The sequence below is a fragment of the Fukomys damarensis genome, unplaced genomic scaffold (assembly GCF_012274545.1).
Source record: "Fukomys damarensis isolate Sample0158 unplaced genomic scaffold, DMR_v1.0_HiC HiC_scaffold_33, whole genome shotgun sequence".
In the NCBI taxonomy this organism is placed as follows: Eukaryota; Metazoa; Chordata; class Mammalia; order Rodentia; family Bathyergidae; genus Fukomys; species Fukomys damarensis.
This window is the reverse complement of record NW_022900945.1, coordinates 39,102,567-39,125,462: the sequence shown is the minus strand read 5'-3', so window position 1 is coordinate 39,125,462 and position 22,896 is coordinate 39,102,567. Positions and strand designations below refer to the sequence as shown.

General features: G+C 38.2%; 1 protein-coding gene across 1 annotated transcript in view; it reads right to left on the bottom strand.

Moving 5' to 3' along the window:
- The window catches only part of Ntng1 (netrin G1), a 329,941-nt gene that overhangs the window by 65,780 nt on the left and 241,265 nt on the right, over positions 1-22,896 (bottom strand). The window contains exons 4-5 of the mRNA XM_033758073.1: positions 11,945-12,117; positions 809-835 (exon numbers count right to left, since the gene is read on the bottom strand). Of these exons, the coding sequence (XP_033613964.1) occupies positions 809-835; positions 11,945-12,117 (200 nt within the window). The remainder of the gene's footprint in view (positions 1-808; positions 836-11,944; positions 12,118-22,896) is intronic.

Genomic DNA, 22,896 nt, shown 5'->3' with positions numbered 1-22,896 from the left:
TGGGGAAGTGGAGCTGCTGTCTGGATCTCCCAGGGAAGCTGGAGAGTGTTCTTTGCTCTTTGTAGTGATATTGGAGAGGCACTGCACAGCGAAGTGAGGACTGATGCCTCTTCAATTGCTTAGATTTCTATGAACTGACTTCTTGCAGGAGTTTCTCATCCCCTGACTCCTAAATTCTCCATGCATTTGTATACTCTTTTTCTAAAAAAATGTAAGCCTAAATACACATGAACACATGGATCATTATATTTTAGGAAGAAATGGGCATACTGGATATCTTTTTCTGTCATTCCTCCCAAAACACAAATGATCATAAACCTGCCTCTTTCAGGCCTTCACAAACCTAGAATTTAATATATTAACAAAAATTCCCTCTCCATGGCTTTATACTCTTTTCCTTGGGTTCCAGTGACTTTGCTAAGACATTCATTGACATTTGTTCTTTGCTTTCTCCAATGACGTGAGAAATCCATATCTAGCCTGGAGAAAGAGTTGGATTTCTTAACATGCAGGAACAGAACAATTTATATTTTTTCCTAAAGAAGCAAGGGTGGGGTGGCTCTCACTGATATAAAGGAGTCAGGAAAGTTGTGGCACTGCCATCTTCACAGAAGAATTTTGCATAAATAACTATTCTGTTCATGCTTTCACCATATCTATGCAGAAAACCAACACAAAACATGCAATTCACGAATAAAATGTTCCATGACATCAGAAATGGACACTGGAAAAATAGATCTGAGGAGCTGAACAACAACACAAAGCTAGCCTAGGCTTGATTTGGTGAATTTTTTTTTTTTTTACTTACTACCAATACTGGAAATGCTGGGAATACCTGCAGAGAAAGAACACAATAAAGAAAAAGTGTTAGCTTTTTTGTTTTTAACACACGATAGATACCTTTTACTTTAAAAATTTCAGAAACTTTATTATATATATATCTAATATATATATCTATATAGATAGATAGATAGATGGATAGATATCAGCCATTTAAACCATTTTACTTTTACTTTTGAACTCCTGGGTTCATCAAAATTGAGAACCTAACTAATGTTCAATTTACCAGCTGGTATAAAAAAGTCTTGTGACATCAAATATTTTTGTTTGTCCATAAAGGTAATGAACATTTGTATGTGGTTCAAAATAGATATTGAGATATAAGCACTATGTATTGAGGTATATGCACAATAGCTCTTTTTAAACACATTATCAGATGCATACGTTAGATGCTGAAAATCATCTGACACTTAATTTGCTTAATTTCAGGTAACCATCTTTTTCATTCCTCCTTTGCTTGTCCCATATGTGGATTAAACCCTGTAATAGAAACTTAATTGAGCAGAATAATTCAAGAATACATTAAATTGTTCATATTGATCATGGACTTCATTGATTTTTCAGCTTTTACTTTAATTCACAAGTTGGGCGAAGGTAGTGAAGCCATTTCAGAATGTGGCCTGACTTGGTATAAATGTGGAAATGAATTTAGTCTGCACCCAGATTAAAACTCCTGGCCAAGCAATACAGTGCTGTGTCCAATAACAGGGCTTCAGGAGCCAGGCAATGTGAGTTTGAAGAGTAGCTCTGATTCTTAAATTCTCAGCAACATTGGGGCAAGTTGCTTAGGCTTTCCATTACTCTGGCTTTCCTGTCTCTTTGGGTTGTTGTGGAGATTGTATAACTTAGTAGATGGAAAGCACTCAGATCATTGCTTCACCCAGATGATTGGTTCACAGATTGTCTTTGCAATGATTATTATTATTGTTATAGCCAAGTCAACACTGTGACAGATATTGCCAATTAAGTCAGATTTATATCCTCACCATTAAATTGTGGTCATGTGAGAGCATGAAACGAAATCGAACTGGAGGGGTGGGGAAGAGAGGGAGCGGGGTGAGGGGAGAGGGGGAGAGAGAAGAGAAATGCTGTGCTACTGACTAGTTGGGTGGTTTCAGGCATGTTCTGTAGCCTCTCTCAGCCTATTTCTTTATCTGAAAGTAGGACAATAGTGTCTACCACCACATCGGGCTGCTGTGAGGATTGAACAAGATAATCTATAAATATGTCTGACACATGGTATTTGGCCAATAAGTGATAGCTGTTAATGGATTGTTCAGATCTGTTCTTTACATCACTGAAGTATGCTAACAGTTGATGATTACAAGAATCATTGCACTCCTATTTTAGCATTTATGTTTGAAAAACTACCCTCTGCTTACTTTAACTATTCATTGCACTTTGCGCAGAGATTTCTAGAATCATATTCTTTAAAACTAAGTGCTATTTTTCCTGTGTCTGAATGTGAAGAGAAGAGTGAAGAATACAAGGTTACTATGCTTTTTTATAAAGCTGGAAGGAACAGGATCTTATTTTCAATTATTATGTATATTAAAAATCTCTTGATTTTTAGATGTTCAGGGGGCTACAGTGCTTTAGTTTAATTTCTGATCCACTCAAATTGAAAAGCTAAATTATTGTTTCCATATTGTAACTCTATCCTATGAACTGAATTTCAAGCTGAATGCTACTTCCACAAAGAATGGCTAGATTCCTGACCTGACACCTCAGTAGACTATCTTTGCCTCAGTGGCAGAGTAACATCAAGTTGGTACTGAGCACTTTCTCCCTTTGCCAATTTCCTGTTGAGTGAGGTAGAAGGTACAATGGCAGCATCACAATTTTAGTTATCAGACGTAGAAACTCTAAATTTTCCCATGATTGAAAATCCTGTTTCATTGCAACGAACTGCTTGCCTGTTTTAATTTGCTAAAGAGAATGAAAGTTAACATGGCAGGAAGAAAATTTTCATGTGTTTTCAAACTTTCTTGGAGTCAGAGGGCCTTGCATAATGCAAGGTAGAGTTCTCAGAGCTTTTAGCCTGACACAGGAAAGTAATCTTGCAAGCATGTTTGGTGCAGCACTTGCTACAGTTGAATACTTTAGAAAGATGCAGAAATATTTCCACCCCTGTACCAGTGCAGGAGAGTCATGTTCATTTCAAGTATGCACACTGTGCCAAACAAAGGCTATTCTCAGATCTTATTTTCCTTATGAAGATGTTATTACCTAACACTGGATACTTAAAATTCTGGCTCTCCTTCATTTTGTGGCTTACAAATTTTTGAGGTTCTGCCAGATGAATCACTTTTCTATTCCACTGCTGTAAAATGGGAATTGCTTAGAAAAGATTTTTAAACTGCTCATTTGAATAAAGAGTTTTGAAGTTGAAAATATCTGAAAGCCAAAGGATTCAGTATAATGTACACAGTATATTTTCAAATGGTAGTTTTTCCCTAATGGTTCTTATTTTTATGTACAAATACCTTGTTTTGGGTTCTCTGCAGACAACTAAAGAATTTAGTGAACTCATCAGATCCATTAAACAGCTACAAGAAAGCCAAGAAGAATCCTTCAAACACTCAAGGAAATACACTAGAAGACCTGGAAATGAATTGCAGCAATTCATTTCTTGAAATATTGCGGTCCGTACAGAATGAATCAGTGAATGTGATTCAGTTTTGTAAGGACTGTGACCATAAGCGATGCGAGTGAGTCAGACTGTGCTCAGGAGAACTGTCTAGGCACACGGTGGCAGTTTTTAAACATTCCTTGTGAAGTGACATTATTATGTAAAGAATATTTTTACCTTGAAAACTGAACTCAGGAGTTATTTCTTCCCTTTTTCGTATTCCTGATGTGAGTTCACCGCCTTGTTTTTTTTTACATCTTGGCACAGGCCCCGTGACCCACGCGTCAACTCACTTATAATTGTTTTATGTTTGCCTGAGAACATGGAGAGGACAAGACCCAGCCCCGTCCTTTCTGTGTCGCTCTCATCTGCATGAGACAAAGCCTTCTACGGGAGACTTTTACAAAAATTCAGCACTGGTTTCTATGAAGGTTTTTATCTTTGCAAAAAGACTCCTTTTGATCATAGTATGATTTAGTTCCTGTAGACTGAGTTCAAGATTAGAGAATATTTTTGTTTGATTTGGATGTGAGGTATTGTTCTGATAGCAAGAGTTAAGCAATGATAGAGTACCCTCACTGCCTTCCCGTCCAAAATGCAGAGGTGCAAGCCCTCTGCTTTCTGCTCAACTCGGGAGACCATCTAGAATTTAATGTAATTTTATTCCTATTTCTCTTGTTAGTTCTTACTTTTCAATATCTCCTCTTTTTTATTTGTTTATTGATTTTTGAGACATGGTCTCACTAGGTATTCTGGGTTGGCCTTGAACTCATGGGGATCTTCTTACCTCAGCCTCTAGGGTGCTGAGATCATAGGTGTGCACCACCACACCCAGCTTTAATCCCCATTTCCATACTCATTTCTATGTCTTTTGTTTTTCCTACAGGACCAAGAAGCAAATATGGATTCAGTAGGGTCTTTAAGGCATGCAAATTTGAAAGCTGTCTTTAAGAAAAATAATATAATATTAAAATATAAAATTAGATGGGAAATTGGACTTTTTAATTTAGAAAAATTCCAGGGAAAGACCTGAAGTTTAATCTTCGTTAGCTTAAACTCATCTCTGAAACAACTTCAAATATGCTAAGAAAGATACAGAGATGACAGGTAAATACAAGACGGAAAGGAACACAGATAAGCTAATTTTTTTAAAAAATGACAAAAAAATTGAGGGTTAAAAGAGAGTTAAGAAATCATCTTATCCAGTCCTCTCATTTTACAGAGAGGTATAGATAGTTGTAAAGAGGTATAAAGTACATGGTCCTAGTTGACTTGCTTATACTGTGTTGGAATGTGAAATTCCTAGTTCCTGCCTGAGACTCTGAGACTCGTCTGAAGAAAGACAGCACTGGTGTGTGTGAGCTTTGATGGAAAGCTCTGCAGTACAGTAAATGACTTTCACACACATGCGTCTTCTATGATAGAAATGTCACTTCAGTGGAGAAATGCATACCTGTTAAGTAACCCAAAGGGCCATGGTGCCTCTAGGGGCCAAAGGAATATGAAAGCGAAAGGCAATTGCCGTATAGGTACTTGTAGTTATTCTCTCCTCAACCAACATTTCCTATACCCACATTTATTTTAAAGAATTCTGCTTCAATTAGGGAGATGAGAACCTAGTAGAATTATATAATATGATGATGTGATATCTTCTTGTTTTTTGCAATTTAAATTTACTGCCCCTTTTCCCACCAAATAGCTAAAGGATATATAATTAAACTTAGGGAAGTCAACGTGATGAAGATATCAAAAATAAATGTCCTGTTCTACAAAAGCAGTGCTAAAAGCTGTAATTCCTTTTGAGAATCAATGGAAGGTTCAGGAACTTTTTGTCAAGAGAGAAGCAGAAAGGCTTAGCATTCAGTATACTTCACCCTGAAAGCAAAAATCACCCGGTGTGATAGATGGCTTAAAAGAAAAACCTACCAAGTGAGTAACTAGATCTTCTTATGGTCAGGCCAGACATTGGGCTCTCCCACTCCAAAAAGACCAGTTGCAGAAGGAGTAGGCAATGAATAAGAAAACATTCTGCAGGCTCATTTGTATTTCAAGAGAATTACTGTATTTCCAATATTCTTCCAGCCTCAGTCCTGGTCCAAACTGCTATTGATAGGAGATAAGTTGAGCTGGATACAAGGGACTTGAAAGTGAAGGAAATAAGATTGCTTTCACAAAATTTTGCCAGGAAATCATCATATAAATGATTAAAACAGAGAGAGCTAATGTCAGCTTCTGTGCTTAGAAGGGCTCTGGAACCTGAGGGTACGTGGCAGACTTGGCAGAGGTGACACTAACCTGACTGACTGTACGAACGCATCTGAAGAGGAAGAATGGGCTTTAATCAAAAGGTGAAAACCTAGAAGAAGGAGCATCCGAGCCATGCTGTCCCTGCATTGTCTCGGGAAGAGAGCGAGGTAGTGGGCAAATTTCTGGACCTTCAGTGCTCTGTTGGCATTAAGAAGGGCAACCCTGTGGGAGGACAGATGCGTCAGGATGTTTCAGACCAATGCTATGAACACGAAAGCCATTTAAATTTCCTGGTCTCCTGCTTACCAAGCAAGCTTCTGATTATTATCTGCCTCTCACGCAGACTTCATTACAGGAAAGTGAATATGCTGGTCATAAGCATGAATATTCTAAATACTATAATGGTTATTTAATTCTGTGGACAGAGAAGTAGGCATTTGGTCATTATTTATTACCCCAGATAGCTGTTTAAGTGCTGGTTTTCAGTAAAAACAGAATGATCACCTCATTGTGTGCTTACTATGGCCCTGGCACTATCAAAATGCCTTGCATTAATTAATTCACTTAATTTCATGACAAAAATATGAAGTCAATAATTAAACAGACGCATGAGAGATTAAGTAACCCTCCCAAGCTTATCTCAGTCATCTGAGAATAAAACTGAAATTTGAACCCAGAGTTCCAGGTTCCAGATTTGGCCCATGACTACTACTCTTGTGAATCCTCATTCAATTTATTGCAAGTCCCAATCTCTTACATCCAGTCCTCAAGGTAAGAAAAATATATGAAAACAAATTTTTTCCCCAGTTATACCTATCACACAGTGTAAGGTGACCTGAGCTAATTTGGTGATAGAATCGGCCTGAAACTAACATGAGGTTATTATCTATAGTCTTCCTTTATCCTAGTTGGTTAGAGTAATGATTTATTTGCTGGAGGAATATTAAAATGATTAACTGGGGCTGTCTGATATTCTACCATGGGTATTATTGTAATGCAATGTATATGCATTGTATTATTATTTTTTAAAAATCCTAAAAATATTGCATTCCAAATATCTGGTCCCACAAGCTCCAGATAACAGAGTGCAGAATAGGGGTCATACCTGAGTAACTTGACCTGGTTTTACAGAAGGGCTTACAAAATTGGAAGCCCTGTGAGAAAGAACTTTCCTTTTTGTCCCGACTGAATTAAAGTTTTGAGTCTGGTGGTCAGAGCTTGACAATGGACAGGACACCCGGGATGTAAAAGCTACAAAAGGAGTGTGGTGAAAAGCAGTCAGCCTAGGGCTGGGGATTTAGCTCAGTGGTTCTGCCGCCTGCCTTGCAAGCACAAAGAGCGGAGTTCTATCCCTGGTACCAAAAATTACAATAAAAAATAAAAAATAAATGCAATGAGCCTTGTAGAGATGGCTGGATGGACAGTGAGTCTAGAGATGGCCAGGGAGTCCCGACCCTATCGTATTTCCTCCAATATCTCAAATGCTCTCTCCCAGTGAGAATCTGAAGGTTACTGGGCTAAAACCGCTGAGCTGTGAGTCTAGTAGGTGCAAGAGGAACACAGACAGGAGGCCAAGGCATGCATGGGCACTTACTTATTCAGCCACCAAAATAACTTTCCCACTTTTATAAAGAGCAAGGATGATATATTGTCCTACTCTTAAATTGCTGATGTTCTAGCTCCTGTAGTCAGATGCACCTGAGTTTAAATCTTGCTCTGTCATGCGTTAGCTGTGGGATGTTAGGATAACTTAAACTTTTAGTGCCTGTGTTTCTTTATTTTTAGAATTGGGATAATAATAATAATGCACAACACCTGCGGATGTTGTGAGAATTTAAGGAATAAAACACTAAGAAGTACAAAAGCTCATAAACGATACAAGCTTAATAAATAGTAGCTATTAATTATTATCATAATTTTGTTAGAGATAGTCAACCAGATGTGTAAGCTGACACATTTTCAAAAAAACTAGAGAGGTTAGTGACTGATTTTGCACAAGAGAGTTTAGGTGGGCTTCACTGAGGAGGTGGGATTGACAGTAGTCTTGAAAAATTAGCAGAATTTTAAGAAAGAGTGAAGAGAAAAGTGCTTTGGGGAAAAGGAATGAATTTAGTATCTAGCTTGTTGACTTTGAGTTCTTTACAGAGAGCTGGCAAAATTGGTCAGTCTAGAAAGATTGAAACTAGAATAAGGTGATTAACAATTAATACTAAAAACTAAAATAACGGGATAGATTGGTAGGCCAAGGGGAAAAATTATAGATTGATAATAGGAAAGAGTGGGAAACAAGAAGATTGAAAGAAAGAACATAAAGGGATGATTTTCAATGGTAGACAAATAAGTAGAGATCTAGGAAATGACTTGTTCAAACAGATGTCAAAACAAAACTGGGAGGACAGAGAAAGCTACTCAAATTGAACCTGAGAAGCAACACAGTATAATGTGAAGCCTTAGGAGTCTTGGTTCAAATCTCTCCTCTAACTCTTATTGGCTGTGTAAAACTTTAATAAGACACTTTCTCGCTGTGATCATAAGACTCCATGTCTGCAAAATAAAAATTGCAACATCTACCTTATAAGACTGTGTGAGTTTGAAGTGGACAAATGCATATAAAACATTGAGGAAATTGTCTGGGTAATGATATACCCATGTGTACACCAGGAAAATAGAAATCAGTCAATGCAAATTTAATATCAGAGAAAATAATAGAACAATCATCAAATTACTTTCCATCACTCAGAGAAGCCCTAGATACTGTGTAACAATTCAAGTTGGATTTCTGAACAAACAAATAATGTCAATGTCAGGCCAATTTAATTTTCTTTCTTTGAAGAATATTAGACTGTCTAGGTAAGAGAAAAGTAAAAGATTGAATACAGCTGAAGTATCTGGGCTTTTTGTGTCTTCATGTCTAGGCTGCAAGAAATTGTTTAGGCCAGCATGGCCCCAAAACAGTAGTTCACAGAAATTTATTGTGTTCCATAAAACAAGGAAGTTTGGAGAATGACGGGTAAAATAGGTTACTTTACTGTAGGACTTCTTAGATGTTTTTAATAAGGTGATGTGAATATGTAAGACTGAGTATAGTACGCAGCATTTCCTAAACTTTATTTAACTACAGAATTCTTTTAGGGGTTATAGAACACAGAGAAGCAGAGGTGTATATTTTGTATCATCTTTGATGAAGTTATGGTATCTAATGGATGATTATTAAGTTTTAACATCTATATGTAAGCAAGTGTTATGTTTTATTCCCCAGGGATAAGTTTAAAGATCATTAATTAACATTTTTATTCATGAGATGGGTGATGGGAATAAAGACAATCACCATTAAACATGAAATTGGACGGAGTTGCTATCTACTTGAAAAACAAAACAAAAAAAAGTACAAATAACATTCAAAATAAAATTATATTGAGAATATAATGAAAATCAATCAAGAAAAGAAGAAAGATGTCTTTTCTACAAAACAGGCTGTACAGAGAAAATTTTTTTCTTATTTTGGTACTGGAGATCGAACTCAGGTCCTTGCGCTTGCGAGGCAGGCAGTGGAAACCTGAGCTAAATCCCCAGCCCAGAAAAAAATTTTTTAAAGATTTCTTTTGCACACGTGTATGTGTTTTAAAGACCAAGAAAACATACTGGGTCCTATAATCATGGTTTGGTCAAGTTTATTGTAGCAAAAACACAGGAAACCTAGGCTCTCTTGCAGACTGGGATGGCTCTAGTTTAGAATGTTGATGCTCCATACTGTTCTTCCTCAGCACTACGTGCTCCATAAAGAAGAGGCCTTGAGCTCTCCTGGAACGCTGGACCTTCACAGTCCAGTGACTCTCAGCAAGGGCCCAGCCTGGGATATCCTTGAACAGCAGGCTGCGTGTCTTTGGAGGAGAATCTTGCAACTGTCTGATTTAATGAAAACCTCTTCTTTTCTTTCCTACACTTGTGGTGTTGGACAGAAACTGCCTTCCTACCCAAACATTTTCCTGGCTTCTTGAGAGTCTGCTAAATCTAGAGGTCATCCAGTAATAAATTGCATTTCTAAGACACTGAGGGCAGATGTTGAAGGACCAAGAATCATATTCCCCCCTTTTTCACTGCTTCAGCCTGATGTTTCTTATTTGAATATGACATATCCTGCGTCTCTGTGAAGATATATGTATCTATGTATGTCTGCACATGTATGTAAGTATATATATATTAAGAAAAATACGCATGTTTTCTCCTACTTTAACAGAGATGTTGAAAAGCCAAGAAATGCAGAGGTCAATAAAAATGAGGGGTTGGATGAACAACTAGGACCTATAATGGAAATCAAAAGAAGATGCATTCTTTCAGACAGGGACTGACTTGCTGATCTTCAGTATGCAAAAGGCTAGTGGTGTGTAAATTTCTATGGAGAATACAGCAAGAAATTCATTTCTGTGAGAAAGCTTTGACTGACACGAGAATGTGTTCCCAGTGAAAATGTTTTGAAATAAACAAAGTCTTTGAAAGACAGGCATGGGCAGAGGAACAGGATCATGTTAGAATAGCAGCCAATAACTTTACTAGCAACCTACCCTAGCTGAGTCTCCAGGGGCCTTCGCACATTAGCCTGCCCTGAGGAGGAGCCAGAATGAATGTGTTTGTGAGCTACATTCTCTTTTATCTTGTCCCACTGAAGAATGCAGTAAAGGGCTGGGGATTTAGCTCAGTGGTACTGCCACCTGCCTCACAAGCGCAAAGTCCTGAGTTTGATCCCCCCAGTACAAAATAATAATAATAATAATAATAATAATAATAATAATGCAGTAGATGTGAAAATGAAATCTGAGTCAGTTTCATTTTGGGAAAGCTTTAAATGTGATAACTGTGGTGATAGGGATTCTCAGGTAGCTGGCCACGGGCTATCACAACAAAAAAACCTTATGAGATCCCTTCCCAATTCATGAAACTGTGGCTCTCAACAATTGAGGAAATCCCACAGAGTCTCCATTAATAAAAATCATCTCCAAAAATCAACATTTTTGCTCAACAGAGCTTTAATGTAGTAATTTCAAAAGCAAGAAGACGGTTTTTTCTTTAACACAGAAAGAAACTGGACACTTTTATAAAGAGATTTTTTTAACCTTTCGAAGGATTTTTTTTTCTGCCTCACAGAAATTTTATCATAATTTCATGACCCCACAATTTATGGCTTGTTACTTGGTCCATTACTCTTACACTTGATAAGGTCCTGGTTCTTGTGATATTAGTTTTTAGGTTTGGCATCTCACAGCTGCTGCTTTGAAGTGCCTGATAACATTCTTAGCCTTGCACAGAGCCAGTGGCTTTTCAGATTCTCATTGTCCTCTGCTCTTTGTATAGCTATTCTTATTACTTCTCCCTGCGTGGGTATTTTCTAACCTTGTCCTTTTCCTGTTTCTGAAAGAGGGCTAACCTTAGGCTTTTGCAGGTGGCTCATCATTGTATCCATGGAACGGGAGCAAATTATTTGGGAAATAATCACTTTTCTCCTTGAGCATGTTTGAGTCTGATCTCCTTTGGATATTCATGAGTTTCAGCAGGGCACACACATAGTAAGGTGGTATCTTGAATGACTACTGAGAACACATATAACCCTGTTGTCTTTCATGTTTACACGAAAACTTATTTTTAAATCTGGTACCCAGAGGCCTGCTGTCATGCTCTTTACCTAAAGTGGGCCTCTACTCTCAGTATCCACGGCAAGGTTGGCTCAACTACCTGAAATTTTGCCTATTATTTCCCTGGGCAATGTTAGATCTTAGCTGCAATCAGGAGAGGGAAACCTCTTCTGGACAAAGCCTCTCTCAGGTTACTCATTATGAGAAATGGGGTTATAAACATTTGAAGAGTTTCTGAAAGTTGTTTATGCTTAGTTAGGATTGAGAAGTTTTAATCTCTGTTGTTTTAATAGGAAATTAATTTGATAGAGGAGAAAAAGCATCTCCTGTTTGATCCATTTAGAAAACACTGCTTCCCTGACTTTAAGAATCATTTCTCAACACAGTTGATATGAATGCTAGAAGACTGAATTTAACAGTTGATCAGAGTGCTAAAACATAAGTACAAGTGATAAAATAGGGCTAACAACTATAGCTGCATTTTGAAGAGTAGTGGGACAACTGGCAAGAGAGGCAAAATCACAAATGCACAGGAAATTGAGAGGAAATAGCAGTTTATCATGCACAGAACATGGTGTCACTGAGCAGAGTTACTCACAGGTATTTGCAGTGCCTTTGGGGATGGGGAGATACGAGCCTGGACTCCATGGCCGACCCTGATAGTTCTTCTTGCATTTCCCACAGTCTGGACCTGTAGTGTTGTGCTCACATTCACATGTCAGTTTGCTGTTGTCATATACACACACAGTGGCGTGGAGGTTACACTTGCACCTAGGCACAGGAGAGACAAAGATTCGGTCAGTTAAGTAGGTCTCAGTGGTCTAGCTGCTAGACTTGTGGCTCTCAAATCTTGCCGCGCTTTGGTGCTAACAGAGACATTTGGGGAAACATAGATTTGTAGACATAGCCCACAGAGGCTTCTCAACAAGGGCCTTTTGTGAGGGAGAGGGGCAACAGGGAGGAGACTCTAAAAATGCAGCCTGCCTTCACACTACACTTCTAGGAAGCCTCAAATCACTCAGTTCAGTGGGGCCTGAGGCGCTCATCAGACAACTGTGCTTCTAAGTCAAGAGTTTGTCAATGGCTATCCTAACTATTGCCACTGGTAAGGAGTCTCTTTGTGATGTTACCAAATCTATGACAATTGCCTCTGAGTTCATCAGAGAGCTTAAAGGACAGTTTTATCTTCTTTCCTTCAAACCATCAGGACAATTCTTATTTGTTTTAAAAAGAGAGGTAATCATTAAAATAATCTGCTGGTCTTGTTTTACAGAGGTGACAGGTTGTAATCAGGTGTTCTCATTTAGGAAGCTAAAAATGGCATTTCCTTAGATCAGAAGGGTTTTTCACCAAGGCCTCTAGCCAACCTGAGGGGAAGTGAGACAGTAACCCTCAGATTTCTCACTCACTGCACATAAGGTCATCATAAAAGTCCCTCAGTACCAGGCCTAGTGATTCTAATGAAAGATACTTAGAATCCTAGAAAATAAACACTCTGTATGTGGCAAAGGTCTGAAGTCATTAGCAGAGGCTTTGCCTTTGCTGTCGGCAAATAAAGCTGTGATATATGAGCGGCAACAATGGAATATGCAATTTCCACAAAAATGCATCCCCATATTCGAAATCTTTGACTATAAAATTACAAAGGCCAACTTGATATTTGTTGAGGCAGCAGGTTATAAATTGTATCACAACAAGCATAGATCACACACATCCTTGGAAAAGTAAAACTTAAGTTGACACAGTGACCATGACCAGAGATCAAGATAATATATTTGGGGAGAGATGTGCCCACAAAGAGTGCCTGGGCTCTGCGATGGGGGGAGAAATGCCAGGATATGTCAGAGTCAGAACCTGAAAGTGTGTGTGTGTGTGTGTGTGTGTGTGTGTGTGTGCGTGTTAAAATTAGCCTAGCCTCCTTGAGAAACTAGGACAAAAATATAGAAACTCAAGTTTCATAAAGACCAAGAAATATTGTGGTGATAGATGTTTATTTTCTTTGAGGCAGATGACATGAGATGGGAAAAATGAGAGAATATTCATTTAAAGCTAGCAAAATGAAATTCTTTAACAATTGCAGTTGGTTTTTAGAATGTCAACATAGTAGTGGTAAGTTTCTTTTCTAATGAACTATTTGAAACACGGGCCCACATTTATGACAATAAGAAAAAACATGACTAAGTCTGTGATAGCTGCTGGTCTACTCACAGAGGGTATAGGTACAGAAGCAATAGTCATCCACTCAGGTCTCTCTGGGAAGTCTAAGCATTGGCATCTTTAGGATTGTACTACAGTTTGTAACAGTACTGGCTATGCTCTGCTCTTGGTGTACTTATAGGCTAACATTAAAACAATACTATTTAACTTCAACGTATAAACAGCACCTTTGAAAATTAACATTTTCATAATCTTTTGAAATGGCGGGAGAAAACATAATTCAGTTCAATAGACAGTGTTTAATTATGCAATAAGTCCTATAATGATCTCTATGTAGACATACTTGTGCTCCTTTGTTGATTAAAGGATCTTTCTCCTTCTTGACATTAGCACTTTTATTTATGGGTGTTTTTATATATGTGGAGGATGTTTGAAACCTAAGTGATAGAAGCACCAGCTTACACTGATTTAGCACCCTATCTGGTGTTAAAGATTCCAAGTGAGGAAAGGAGCAGTGTGACCCCCCGCAAAATATGCTGGTTTCATGTGTGAAGACCAAGAATATAAGTAGCAATTGTAAAATTGGACGATAGATGTTGTAACTGTTAATACATTCATACTGGTAGTCACTCTCTGAGTTACAGGCAATTTCTATTCTGAAGACATTATATTAGCTGAGAAAATATCCTTTGAATAACAAAGGGAAGTGAAAGGGGAGTAGGTGAAATGTTTAGTATAATTTTGTTCAGATGTCTTCCAGTGACTGGCTCATTCTCACCCACTTCATTCATAGCTCAAGTCAATTCATGACCTTTTCCTAAAAGCAGTCCTGATCACCATAGACACCTTTAACTTAACTCCTCCTGTGTTTTTGGTTGGTTAATTGCTACTGAAGACTCTTTGTGCTTTAAATTGTTTTACTCCTTGCACAAGTCTCTCTTATCTTTTGGGGTGGGATCAATATTCAACTTACTCCTGGTCTTTTCTAGCTACCTCCTCAACACTCTCCTTTCTTCCTTTTTGAGTTTCCTAAAACTAGTTTCCATCTCCATTTACTTATCTCTTAGTCTTGCCAAGGAAAGATGGCCTCTTTTGTTAAGATTACCCTTGGCCTCCTTGTAGAATATTGAATGGGCACTTTTCCTTGCATTATTTGCCTTCAGTGGGATTATCTCTGTGGACCACGCTATTTTTTCTTATGCTCTCCCCAGTGGACACTCAAGATCATTTTCAGAACCTTCTTTTGCCTTTTCTGTAGAGGCGTGGTTCTTGGGTTCTGGCCCAGAACTCTCAGCACATGCTCCCTGGGAATTTTTACCTAGGTCATCACTTCATTTTCCTCCAGGGGTCTTTAACATTCACGGAGTTCCAGACCTTTTAAAGCAAATTTTCATTATTTTCTTTTTCAAACCCTAAATAAATATATGTAAAATAAGTTCAGATATTTGAGATTCTAGGAGATTCAGCAACTCCTTGTTACTTACAGCAATCCATAGAACACTCTCCTTCCACTATCACCAAGTGAAGAATGTATGATCAATATGCTAACAAGTCCTATTTCTGAATCTCCATCACGTATCTCTCTCAGGCTTCACACTTATTCATCAAAATGCCTCCCAGGAACATCATGCTCAACATGTCCAAAACTGAACTCTGGCTTTCCTCCCCTACCTACTCTTTCTTCTGTGTTTTCTGCCTCAGGAAATTCTGGCTTGTAAATTGTGCCATCTTCTGCCTATTTTGCCAAGAATGGCTCCTCCATTTCGCTTTTCTGACACATCTAACCCGTCATTACTCAAGCTGTGACAAAGTCCTGAGATTTCTAGTTCCTGTTCATCTCACAAGTTTGTACAGTCCGGTGAAGATCACTTCTTCAGTTGTGATCATCATCATTTTAATTTGACCTTTTATAATAGCTTCTAAGCAGAGGCTAGTGTTCCAGTCATACTCCTCTGTACCTAATCTCAACCTAATAGTCAAAACAATCTTTTACACAAGTGTAACTGTGTCATTTCTGCCTTACAATCAGTGTAAGATTTCCTACTATCCTGACAGTCCTTTGTGGCATGAATTGCAAGTCCCTTTGCCTTTTTCCTCTTGTGTCTTCCCCACCTCCTGACTCTAATTCTCCACCTTCTAACTTAGTTCTTCATTGCGTGCCTTCAGATAACCATATAAGCTATTTCTTCTGCTTAAAACTTCTACTCTTCTACCCTTGCCTCCTTTATCTGTATAACTCTTTCTTTTTCTGTGTCTTGGATATCTCAGTGCCTGGGTCTTAGTTAATATTCGAAAAAAAAATCTAGATTGAGGGAGAGAGCAGAATTTGCTTAGCATATACACACCATGGGTTCAACTCCCAGCTCTGCAAAAAAAAAAAAAAAGCAAAAACGAAAAATAAACAAAAGTAATAAAAAAACCCCATAAACATCTGCTGATCAGCTGTAATAATGCTTTTCAATCCTGCAGGATGAAGCTCCTATGCGCTCCCAGGACACTGGACAAGGCTAATTACATAATGAAACTGTGCTCTCTCTATGAGAGGCAAGCTCTATTTTAATGCTTACTCTTCTGTCACCTTTGCTGGAATATAAGATTCTGGGAGGCAGAAATCACACCTGTGTTATTTTGTGCAATACCTCTAGCGTGAATTAAGGTGCTTGACACATAACTGGTACTCAGAAAAATCTGATGATTAAACACATGAATAATAAACAAGTTATTCCCTCAAAGAACGAATGTCATGTGCATGTTCTGCAATGTCTAGTGTGGTGATGAGCTAATAATAGAAAACTAATAGACAATGTTCTGAATCACAAACTCCATGATGTTGCTGAAAATGGCTGCATGTCCACTTTGTTGGTTTTCATAACTGTCCTCATGTTGAGAAAAGGGAGCTCTATAAAATTTTTGAGATCTTGTAAACTCAATTTAATTTAATCTAAACTCCAGAGAATCAACCAGATGACTGATATCTAATGTATGAGCAACCTGGAAAATCCCAGGAAAAGAACACTGCTCGAGAGAGAGGAAAAACAAAGCATTTGTGCAGCGTAATTATTCTGAAATGTGCACCTTTTGCCTCAGCTACTAATGCAAAGATGACCACCCTGGTTAGATTGAAATTTAAGGGACATTACACAAGCATTGGCTACAACTCTTCCTTCCCTAGCAGTAAATCTGCTGGCCTAGTGAAGTTTTGGGGCTGTGTTTTCTCTGTCATTGTGACAATGCTGTGCTGGAGCTGAGTATTTAAAGTGCATGTTGAGGTAGCACAACACTGGCCTGTTTTTGAAAATAGTCCTTTCATTTTCCACAGCTAACTTTATTCTCATTACTCCCATTCCAATCAGAAGCTAAAATCCTTTATTTAGAGTGCTTGCCAGAGTGATTTTTCCTCCAATGGGAAAAAAAATGGATTTCTCAATGTAGGGAGATTGCTCTCAATTCCTGGCACTGTGACCACCAGCCTCATGATGGGTGAAAGGCAGATTTCTGTGACATCCCACTTGTCTTTGACAGATTTATTATTCATTCCCGTGGCCATCCAACTTCGAAGTCTACTGTCAAGTTGGGTGGGGGAGGAACTATACAAGTGGAGATTGGAAAGCCTTCACCAACAGTCAAATATCTGATGTCATGGAGAGCTAAGTCTATTCACTGATTCTGTTTACACATAGAGAACTCATACCAACACACTGCAGACAGAAATAATTGACTTGTATGTACCTCGAAGATCAGCTTGTGTGCAAATGACACATAGCAGACACTATCAAATAAGATAAACTTTGAAAAAGAAGAATGGCTTCTACTTTGTGATGCAAACTTAATGAACACCACTGTGTTCTTGCTTTCAAGCAGGTCTACACTTCCTGTATTTTAGTGACCAGCTGTCATGAGTCAATTTAATCTTGCTTATAAAAAAGCTCCAACATTTAGTTCTCTGCCACCTGCCAGTAGGTATGAAAAACCCATGCAGTCTGCCTGGTTTTTCTTTATAACTTAATATATCTATTCTAGGAATCATGTTATCCGCCAGAATTTCCTGCCAGTTAGAGGTCTGTGTAGTGTATTACTAATGTTTCAAATAGAGGTACTAAGACGAAAAAAAACTGGCTCTTTGAGAAGCAAAACAGGAAGAGATGCCAGGTGTGCTGGCTCGCAGATCAGGGTTTTGGTTACTTTTTTCTTCAGGAGAACTGAATAAAGTTTAAGCTTCGGGAATCTTCTAAGACCTAGGGAGACAGTAGCAATGTATTCACATGGTCATATACTATTGAATGATTTACACAAATAGGATGGTGTTTACCTAATGAATTGAGTTAAAACCCCTTTTCACTGCCATCGAAAGGCATGTTTCAGGCACTACTAGACGGGTATCAGTCCTTAGTTGCATCTACTGCTTTGCATTGACACCAGCTATACCAGTGCTCTTAGAAAATGTACTACTGCATAATACAGTTTTGTAAATATATTTTTAAACAGGTGACCAATTATACAGTGCCGCCTGCATAACTTTTCTGCCCCTCAAGCCCCTTCACCTCTAATTTGACAAGGATGCATGAATTTCTGTTTCCCACCTCCACACATTATATGAAATGAACATTTGCAAAAATATAATTTAGAGATGATGGTGGCAGATAGCCTGAGTTCCGATCTTGCCTTTGCTACTTACTTGCTGTGAGACCATACACAAGTAATTTAAACAACTAAATACAGCTAAGGTTGATGGAGTACTTCCAAACACCTGACATTGTGCTAAAAGCTTTTTGCATATTTCACACATTATGTTACATGAACCTCCCAATAATTCTGTGAGATTGGCACTATTAATTACAGATAATGGACTTGAATATTAGGGTTAAGAAACCGATGATGGAACAAAACTAACAGTGCTCCCACCACGGACAGCTAACCTCCAGAACTTTGCTGTCGGCACCGCAGAAGGCATTCCATGTTCCTAAGCTCGGCTAAGCCTTAACTTCTTTATGTATAAATCAGGAACAACAAACAAATAAGCTTCAAAGGACATTTATATAGACTGAACAAAATAATGCATGCAAGTCTTAGGATAGTATTTGGCACAAAGTTCTGAATAATTGTTAGTTTTAGTTATTATTTCTATAATTACTGTAGCTACTACTACTGATTACACTGATTAATTCTGTACACATCAGTTAATGACATAGTCTACGGATAACACCATAGGAGAGGTGATTCCAAAAGAATCAGGTCTAATCTCTAAGAACATACAATCATCTGTTGAGCAGAGAACAGCTATAGAACAAAAGTGGGGTAATACTTTTCATATAGAATCGTGGCGATACAGGGAAGTGAAGTAATAAGACTTGGTTTTCTCTACATTGATGAAAATGTACTTGCCCTAAGCCATCAGAAGAGCAGCTCTACCTCTAATAGCAAGTGGAAGGAATAAGGGCACTATGGTTTGGCAAGTGTACTCCAAGGTCCATGTGTTAAAGACTGGCTTTCTGGGGTGGCACTACTGGAGGGTGAGAGGACATTTAGGTTGTGGGGCTTGGTTGGGGGTTGCTAGATCCTTGGGGATATATCTCTAAAGGGGCTTGCGGGCTTTGCTGCTTACTAGCTTATGACATGAATGATATTTCTCCTCCTCATGTTCCCACCAGGATTCCTGACTTCTTCAGAAGCCCAAAGCAATGGGCCCACAATAATGGACTGGAACCTCCAAAACTGTGCCAAAATATAAGTTAACAACCTCAGATATTTCCCAACAGTGATAGAAAACTTACATAAAAAGCATCACTTATCAAGGCCCACCATACACCTGGAACTGTCACACCTGAGAGATATGGTGAGCCTTGGCCTTCAAACAAACTTCACTGTGGTTAGGGGAAGGTGATTCACAACAGGTGTGCTGAGCAAAAGCTACCATGCCAGCCCTGGAGCACCCTCCTGACAAGCGCCATGAGAGAGAAACAAATATCCACTTTGTTTGTGCCATCGTCAACCTGAGCGTGTCTTCTATACATTTTAATTTACACCTGAATACAGGTATATAATAAGCACTTAATAAATGTGAAGTAGTTATTACCCCTGGCATTATTAAGCACCATATTAAGCAAAGGCCCAAGTTATCAAATATCAAATGGGACTGACCTGATGCTGATCCCGTAGGGAGAGGATTCCAGGCTTCCTAATGATCTACTACTATTCTTTCCTTTGTTAAGAAAAATGCAGAATCTAATGGTAACTTATCACTGGTAAAGAAAAATGTTTCTAGAAGATATGTTTTTCCAAACTGTACCATGGTCCATGTTCAAAGTGAAATGGATAATCTGTATATAACATAATTTTTGAAAGCAGCCACATGCTAACTGACCAACAGAGAATCTGGACCACCAGCTTGTGCTTGAATTCCTGTACTGCAGAGAAATGTACACAATGCTTCACAGCTTTCTCTGGGACAGTAACGTAAATATCAAGATTCCGGTCAGTCCTTCACAGTCACCATGACCATATGGTCTTTAAAGAGTGTGGAAGGCACTGGGTTTGCCACAAAAGTTTATGGGACAAGGAACAGAAAACCTTTTTGTACATTTAGCCAATAAATGATATATTCATTTTGGTATTTAAAAACCTGATAAAAGTTCCATTTAAATATTACTTGAGACTCTAAACTTGCCTATAGTGCAGTACCAGACTACTTGATTTACTAAACTGCTGGTTATTTTAGACAATATTAAAAATAGCCCTCTATTTCCACACTATCAAGGGAAACTAGAGTACCATGACTATAATACTAAAATAGTAGCTTATATATCTGAGCTAATGCTCTGTGTGAGGTTAGTGTAAGGATGCAATGGCGTTGTGTGCCTGCTTCCTAAACTCATTGGGTAGATATGAGGTCTGAGGGGTAACAGATATGATAATTCTTGCAATCTAGGCAGCTACAACAAATCATTCTAAAGATTGAGAGAAAGGAGTTCATTAAATTAAAACAAAGCTGACTCAAGGTCAAGTAGTAATTAATAGATGGCTGCAGATGCTTAATTATGCACATGAGTGGTAACTTTATATCCTAAGTCCTCTTGAGGCAACAGAAAATTTAGGAGTCTTCAGTCCCAGAAATATATATTATCAAGGTTCAAGTAGTCAGATTCTATAGGAGAGGGCAGCACGATGCCAAGTTCTTAGACTTGGGAGAAAGAGGAACCTGGGTTCAAGTCATGGCTCCACTGACCAACAGGATGCCCCCAAATGTACCAGTTTCCTCAGCTGTACCTTAGTACTTTTAATAGAATGAAACAGGCTTAGAAATTATACCAGTTTTTTTTAATGTATTCAAGCTATTTTCATGTGTACTTAGCCTTTCTCAGCTGCTACCTTAGATTTCTTTTTTATTTATAGAACCATACAAGTAAAATCTTTTACCTATATTTTTATTTCCAATTTGATATAAACTATACCATGATAATTTCTTATATATGCCCTCGGATTAAAAATATTCTTTTCTTTCTTTTTCCTACAGGAAAATAGAGCAGGAATAAACTCCACATTCTTCTGGGTTTTGCAAAGTCAGAGTGTGCAGCCAGGCTCTGGATAGAAGTTTAAGAGACGTCTGACACCGCAGCACTCATTTATCAGGTTACATTGCCAGGTAAAGTTTGGCTAGCTCTTAATATGTATACCTGTTCACTTATAAAAGGACAGATTTCTTCAAATGCTATATTGGTGTGTGATTAAAAATGAGCAGGCTGAATAAATAGTTCTATGATGACAAAGTCTAAAAAGTCAAATCTGTGTAAAAGAATCCTATTTCAAGACAGCAACCTTATTCTAAACTTTCAGTTTTCACTACAAAATTTGAGAAGAAATTGAATTAGATTCCCAAGGTGGTATGGAAAATTGGGGGAAATAGCTTTCTTCTAATTCTCTCTTTCTTGAGAAATAAAATAATATCCAATAGAGAAAAATGCATCAAACAGTCTTTGCTTTTCCTCCTTATTTAGTGCCCTACTTTTGCTAACAAGCCTTGGAAAAGTTGAAGTTTTAAAGACACAACACACACATACACAGAGAAAATAAAAAGAAAACAAAACCTACACCCACTAAAGAGCCTAACATTCTCACCTTGACCAATGACCCAAGGTCTGCCATTTAAGATTAGAAACAAAAGCTTTAAAGCAAAGAAACAACAACAACAAAAAAATGGGAATAGAATAATAACAGCAGTCAGTTGTGAAGTACTCTAACAGACAGGATATGGCCAAGAAAAAATAGCTAGATGGTAGCCACTGGATTTATTGGCACTTTTTTTTGTTTGTTTGTTTGGTTTTTTGAAACAGGGTCTCACTGTGTAGTTGAAACTGACCTGGAACTCACTATGTAGCCCAGGCTGGTCTCGAACTCACAGAGATCCTCCTGCCTCAGCCTCCCGAGTGCTGGGATTAAGGCATGAGCCACCATGCCCAGCTTTCTAATTGTGTTTTAATTCATGAGTATAGTAGCTTTCTGAGAGACAGATAGGCAGGTATCTCTTTCCTTATTTTACAGATAAAGGAATAACAAAAACACAAAAAACCTCAGTGCTAGGCTTCTCTAAATCTAGTTCCTTATCTGTAAAATAGAGACAACAGTAAACTTTCATTTGGTATAATTGTGACTTTGGAATGACACAGCACATGAAACACCACCACAAATAACTCATAGGCAGGTACCTGATTAGTTTACTTTTCATTTGCTATACCCATATACCATTATAAAATATTTGTTAAGTCATAATATAGAAGACCCTGGTGTGTGTGTACTTTTTTTCCCAGCACTAGGGATTGCACTAAGGGCCTTCACATTGAGTTACATTCCCCACCCTTTCATTACTATTTTTTAAATGAGGTCTTGTTAAGTCACTAAATTGTTCAGTCTGGGGTCAAACTCGTGATCTTCCGGCCTCCAGCTCCCAGAATGCTGGGATTGCAGGTGTGCACCACTTGTTTTAAATTTAACAGAGGGACAAGAAGAAACCAGGCTGCACTGTGAGGTGCTGGAGTGCAGAACAAAGCAATCAGGGCAGTGATGTGAGGAACCAAATAGGGCCTTTCATGGTGCTGCCCTGCAGTCAGCTTTTGAAAAATGTTTACTGGGAGAATTATACAATCCATTCCCTTATTATGGAAATGTGAGAGTGCATGATTAGAGAAATAATGATAATGACAATAACAATTAGCCACCACTATTGAACTTTCACTGAGTTCAAATATGAATTCACAAGTACATTTTCCTAATTGTGTTTTAGTTCATCAATATAGTAGCTTTGTGAGAGACAGACAGGCAGGTAGCTCTTCCCTTGTTTTACAGATAAAGGGAAAACAAAAAACAAAACATGCAGCCCTAGAAAGTTTACACACAGTGGAA